The sequence below is a fragment of the Megascapheus bottae genome, chromosome 16, assembly GCF_031878675.1.
Source record: "Megascapheus bottae isolate mThoBot1 chromosome 16, mThoBot2.hap1, whole genome shotgun sequence".
NCBI lineage: Eukaryota > Metazoa > Chordata > Mammalia > Rodentia > Geomyidae > Megascapheus > Megascapheus bottae.
In genome coordinates, this window is record NC_143524.1 from 9,782,472 (window position 1) to 9,789,282 (window position 6,811).

The following is a 6,811-nucleotide window of genomic DNA, read 5'->3' on the forward strand; positions in this document are numbered from 1 at the left end:
TCTGTAATAGAGGTCTAAAGTTCGGTATTGATGTTAAGGATTGTTTTTGCTATATGTGGTCTTTTGTTATTCCACATGAATTTTTGGATTGCATCCTCTATTTCTTTAAAGAATGACATTGGGATATTGATGGGTATTTTATTGTAGATAGCCCTTCACAAGATTGTCATTTTCACAATGTTAATTCTTCCAATACAGGAGCATGGAGGTTTTTCCACTTCCTCAGTTCTGCTTTAATTTCCTTTTTCAGGTTTTTAAAGTTCTCATCATAAAGGTCCTTCGCATCCTTAGGTTAATTCCTAAGTATTTTATTTTTCTTGAGGCTATTGCAAAAGGAGTTACTTTCCTGATTTGTGTCTCTCTGTTTTTGTTGTTCCTGCCAAATTTTTAATAAATAAATAAGAAAAGCATAAATTGGATTTGAATAAGAAGCAAATACCTTTGCTGTGGATTCTTTTCATAAAGTAAAACCAGAACTTACTGAATGGTGAATGTCAGTGGTAAATCATACTCAATATGGATCCCTTAAATGGGAAAGGGATTATTTTTTTTTCCTGAGTCCTGGAGCTTGAGCTCCCTGGGTGTTGTCCTGAGCTTCTTTTGTTCAAGGCTATTTCTTTACCACTTGAGTCACTAATGCCACTTCTGGATTTTCCTGAGTAGCTTACTGGAGATAAGAGTCTCACAAACTTTACTGGCCTGCTGGCTTTGAACCATGATCTTCAGATTTCAGCCTCCTGAGCAGCTGTGATTAAAGTGTGAGCCTCTGGCACCTGGTATAATTGCTTTTATTTGTTTCTTCTCTTGTACTGACATATCATCTGTCCCCACTCCCAGACTCTATTCAAATCTAGAAAGAATTTCTTATTTTGAAAAAAAAACCTCATACTTGGGGAATAATCATAATAAGTCTCTTTCCAGGCTGCATATGGTTAATTACATATGTAATTCCAGATAATTAGAAGGCAGAAGTAGGAAGATTGTAGTGTGAAGCCAGCCAGGACTAAGATAATGTGAGATCCCGTCTGAAAAAAAAAAAACTAAAAGCAAAAGAATTGGGGCATTGCTCAAGTGGTAGAGCACTTCATCAATAAGGGAAAAGCCCTGAGTTTAGCCCTCAGTGTCATAACAAAAAGATCCTTTCTCCACTGTTTGGGCTGAGATATATATTCTATAGAATGTGTGCTCAAGAAGCAAAATTAATCTCAATTTTTGACGTCAGCTATATTTGGTCAGTGGAATTATAGGAATTCTATTAATTTGATTCATCTTGCTTTATGAAATATGCTTCTTTAATTTAACTAAATTATTTCTTTTCAATTAGATCTGCCCTGAACTGGAAGAGATGAATAAACATTGAATACTGTGTTAGGCTTGTTTATTTTATTTTTTGTTCTTGGACTTGGGAATTATTGAGGAAATATTATTTGATACACAACGTATCTATGAATATTTCCAATTTCCACACAGTCTAATTTCTCAGTGAAGACATTTACAGACATTTATAACTTTGCATTTAGGCATGTTTATATGAACACATATCAGAATAATAAAATTTAGGAATATCTTCCTCTAGGAAATGAATCTCAGTGGTAAACACTTGTCCCTTTCAATAATAAGGGATTTGCTTTTGTTTCAGAGTAGGAAGGTTTCTTTCAAGAGACTGAAGGTCATCAGCAAAACTGTACAGGACCAGAGTTTTCTAAATGTGGATTTTTTCTCTTATATTGCCCTTTGTTGAGTGAACAGACACCACCTGCGTTTCCTGGGTATGACTGGGTTATGATTTACTGACTGCCCCTCCTCTTCTTGCCCAGTCTGCAGATCTGGACCTTCTGGGAACACTGGGGAATGTGGTAAATTCAATCTCCTTATTTTCTTAGTGAAACTATTGGGAAGAAAGAGCTATTGGTCTCAAATGTCTCAGTATCTATGAGGATTTATTCTAGTGCCTTTTCTTTCCAACTATTCTGTACCTATTACTCAAAGAAATGATCTTTCATATTTTACTTTATAATAGAGAATAGATTAACTACAGAGGAATGCAAAGGAATACAATACCTTTCACGGGAAGAAACAGATCTTTCTAATAAATTGTCATGCTCTAGTTAGGGGGAGTATCGAGGCAACATTGATTATGTACTTAGTTTAAATTTCCTTTTCTTCTTTTCTTTTTTGATGTCAGGTGTATCAGAAATACCTCACATAAATTTACAACAGCAGAATCATAGATTTCCTTTCCAGAGGCTTTTTCCTTAAGAAACACAGGAATTAGAAGCTAATTCTGATTTGAGATGTGTCTCTCTACTTCCAAATGCTATTCTTCTACTCACATAGTGCCTTCGTGCTGCACAAACAGTTGACACATCTTCCAACACAAGGAAATAAGAGAGGAGAGTTGTTTTGCTTGGTAAAGGATAATGAATTAGAAATGGAGAGGTAAATTCCATGCACTATTTTCCTATCTTTTTAAGGGCAGCTATCACATCCTGGTTTCTCAGGCTGTAGATCAAAGGGTTTAACATGGGGATGAGTATGCCGTAAAACACAGAGGTCACCTTTTCCTGCTCTTGAGACTCACGAGTGCCATGGTGGAGGTACATGTAAGTCAGAGTCCCATAGAAAATGGTGACTGCCGTCAGGTGGGAGGCACAGGTGGAGAAGGCTTTCTTCCTTCCTGCGGCAGAAGATATCCTCAGGATGGCAGCCAGGATGTACGCATAGGAAAAGATGACAACCAGCACCGTCAGTGTCAAGTTAAACCCAACAAACCCTGCCAATATCCTGACGTTGAAGTCAGTGCTGGAACACGACAGGGCAAGAATGGGGGGCACATCGCAGAAAAAGTGGTTGATTGCATTGGATCTGCAAAATTTCAAGGAGAAAGTAAGACTTGTGTTTACAGAAGCGTTCAGGAAGCCCATGGCATATGAGCCAGCCAGCAACTGAAGGCAGAATCTCCGGGACATGACGACTGAATAGCGCAGCGGGTGGCAGATGGCCACGTAACGATCCACGGCCATCGAAGCCAGGATGAAGCAGTCACTGGTCGCAAAAGTCCCATAGACCAGTAGTTGCAGCACACATCCCGTGAAGGAGATGGAGGCTTTTGAGCCCACGAAGTTGTGCAACATCTTGGGAGTGATTGCAGAGGTATAGCAGAGATCCACAAATGCTAGGTGTTGGAGGAAAAAGTACATGGGGGTGTGAAGGGAAGAATTGATCTTGATGAGTAGGATCAGGCCAATATTACCTACTAAGGTGATTACATAGATCAACAAGAACACTACAAAGAAGATGTGCCAAAACGTGTGTTGAGCGGCAAATCCCAGAAGAATGAATTCAGTCACTTCGGTACCATTAGTTTGCTCCATGGATTAAACAGACATCAACTGAGATGTTGCAAAGAAAGACTAGAGGAAGTCAAGTCCATTATCGCCCTTGAACCTAGTCCAGGAACTGGAAACAGTACAAACATTTGTTTCCTAATAAAACAGAGAACACTCTCGTAACATATTGGATGCTGATTTTAGAGGCCGACACCAGACACTCATTGTAGGTAATTTTATCTTTTGCTTCTTAAAATTGCCACAGAGCAGTACCTGTATTCCCAGGGGACAAATTGATTGGCACATCATGTAGTGGTAGAGAAAGGATTATACTTCAATTTATTCTTTCTTTTATGGTCTTTATATTCTAACTACCATGCCCCATTTTATTAAGATAGTAGCTTTCTGAAAACTCGACCTCTCTTTGGTGTTCTATACTATCTTGCTTCAAATGATCTCAGTTTACACTTTTGTTTTCATTTTACAAACCCCTCTATGGATATCCTGGCTGACAGCCACATAGAGTTCTCTGCAGAGTATCTATCCAGGTCTACTGAGTCTTCATATTCTTTTAAAAATTCTGAATCTGCTAGGGCCCAATACATTCTCAAAGTGCAATGAAAAGATGTCAGGCTTTTCAAAACCTGTCCTGGAGTTTAAGGCCCCATTTCAGTCCCTGTAGTCAACTGTCATGGGTTGGGTAAGTAGAGGTCAAGGCCTCCTCCTTGTAACACAGATTGCTAGCTCTGCAACACAGTGTGTGTCCTTCATGCTTCATCTACCTGTTGTGATAGCGATGGAGAGCAAGGTGCCTACAACTTGTTACCAATGCACATAGCTTTATCAGCACTTAAATTCTAGCCCTGGGCCAAAGTTAAATTTTGTCCCTGAGCTCTTCAGCTCAACGCTACTGCCCTACCCCTTGAGCCACATAAGCCACTTCCAGTTTTCTAGTAGTGATATATATGTACACACACACACACACACACACACACACACACACACACACACACACACACACTTTTCTCCAAAACTCTCCAGACAGTTCTTTCCCCAGCTCATCTTATGCACTTGAACAACTATGACAATCAAATAAGCCAAGTTTTAGAAAATAAAATGAGAGCAACGTTTATTTGTGTATGTGAAGACATTTTGAAAACTATACATTCACTCACCAAACACAGGTATATAGTAAGCATATTCTCACTGAGGATAAAGGAGGCTTTAGCAAACTGCCATTCTCAGTTTCTGTCTTCTCCTCCATCCCCTCTACCCCTCACCCTCACCCTGCAGAATTTTAACCAATTGAGAAATGATAGTATATATGGAAATCATGATATCACCTTTTGATACCCAGGGGAAAACTGGATTCATTAAGCAACTTTCTACCTGCCAGTAATCCATGCATAGGCCAGGCTCTACTTAAAGTAGGATTCTGATAGGATCATGAGTAATTTCAGAATTGAAAGAGCACTTACAGAGCAGTAAAAGAATGTGTGACCACTATTGTGGGTTCATTTATTCAGTCACTCACCTGATAGTTGTTTTTTTTAGATGCTTTCCTGGGTGGCTCTCAGCCCAATGCATTTCCTCATTCCAGTGCTCCAGAGTTAAAGTGTGATGGTGCTTGGACTCTGGTGAAATAGGTTGACTCTTTGGCTGTGACACTTGGCCTTACCTAAATTACATGTGATGAAATGGCTGGTCAAGATGCCCTGTATTTTTAAACTGCTTGTTTGAATGGCAACTCCTCTGCACAACTACTTAAAGATAATAGTGTATATATTAAAAAAAATTGTCAATGGTTTCGTGTGACTTACAAGGAAGTTGCTTGCACCTTTGCTTTTGGCAGCTAGTTCAGGATGTATGTGTACCAGAGTCCTCTGCTCAGTTATTTCCAGTCACAAAGTTTATAGTTGGGCCACATGAGACCAGAATTCACTCCCTTGTGATATGACGTTCTGGGAACTGGGGAAGAACAGGGAAAAAAATAACTGTTCCCTTGTTATTTTATGATGACAATTTTAATCTTTCTAGAAGGGGACTCTTTTTCATGTTTCTGTCATTAGGGAGATCTTGTTCCCCAACTCCCTTTTTATAACAAAAAGGTTGTCTCATTAGCAAACAGATGTTTTTGTTCTCTTGTTATGAATGGGGTTGGGTATGTTTTCATAAGACTAAGAGCCTGTGTTTATGCCTAGTTATGTATTCTTGTCACTGGAATCATCAGTAAACATAACTTCTGAAGAAATGCCAATTCTAACCTAAATTTAAGGACATGTAGTTTCTAGTGTGACCCAAGAGATACTGCTGTTAGAATTTATTTTTGTATTATGATGACGTTAATGATTACTTGCATATTTAAAGACAGCATTTTCTTTTTCCCCTCCTGAAAACTTACATATCTATTTAAAAATCAGTCCTCCACAAAGACAACTGTGATTTCATTTTTCACTTTATGATATCAGAATTTCTCTGATAAAGAAATTAGTAGATTTAGAGTCTTTGAATTATGTTTATCTAGTAAGCTATTGGGACTAAACCTCTGATTGAATCAAAGGAGAAAACTAACTCCCATGAATCTGTAGATTTTGTTCTTTTTTTGGCCAGTCTTGAGACTTGAACTCTGGGCCTTGGTACTCTCCCTGAGTTCCTTTTTGGTCAAGGCTAGCACTCTACCCCCTGAGCCATACCTCCACTTTCAGCTTTTCTTGGTGGTTAATTAGAGATAAGAGTCTCATGGCCTTTTCTGCCTGGGCTGGCTTTAAACTATGATCTTCAGATCTCAACTTCTTGAGTAGCTAGGATTATAGATGTAAGCTACCTATGTTTGGTTTGTAGCTCCTTTGCTTAGGTAGCGAATGTACCAAGGAAAGTCACTGTGAAAGGTTGGGAAGCAGGCCTTCAATATTATATAGTTCATGATCAGTATGTTAAAGAATGGATCTAACTCCTAGTAAAAAATAAGACCCAAATACATGGATTTTTTTCTCCTTCATATAAGCGGCTTGGAAGTTGAGACGAACACTTCTGAGTTAATTTGTTTTTTTTCATGTGCTGTTTGCTCATAGTCCAATGTATCTACCATAGCTCCAAACCTCAGAGTACCTTTCAAGGCAGGGAATGAGGGAGACAGAAATGACAAGAAGGACAGACTGACATTTCCCTTACCCTCACCCCCACATATGCACACATACAGATCTTAGTCAGGAAAATATAAAAGGTTTTTCCCTAATTCCTCCAGCACACTTTTTCTGACATCTTAACGAATAGGTGAGGAGAGTTGAGTAACTATTTTAAGCACTTATCCTCTAGAGGAATAATGGGGAAGGGTATTCCATATAGCTCCCAGAGTGTCTGGGAGATGGCAGTATAGTTTTCAAGAGTGCATAGCAGTTCGCTAACTTACCTAGAATCACCCTCCAGTATCAAAAAAGAAAAGGACTGGGGAAGTTGGCTACTCTTCCAACATCAGTGAATCA

At 39.0% G+C, this 6,811-nt stretch overlaps 1 protein-coding gene across 1 annotated transcript; it reads right to left on the reverse strand.

Moving 5' to 3' along the window:
- Positions 1–2,453: 2,453 nt before the first annotated feature.
- LOC150052641 (olfactory receptor 5AK2-like) lies at positions 2,454–3,374 on the reverse strand. Its single transcript, XM_090348747.1, has one exon. It carries the CDS (start codon positions 3,372–3,374, stop codon positions 2,454–2,456), a length of 921 nt encoding a protein of 306 aa, XP_090204873.1.
- Positions 3,375–6,811: the final 3,437 nt, after the last annotated feature.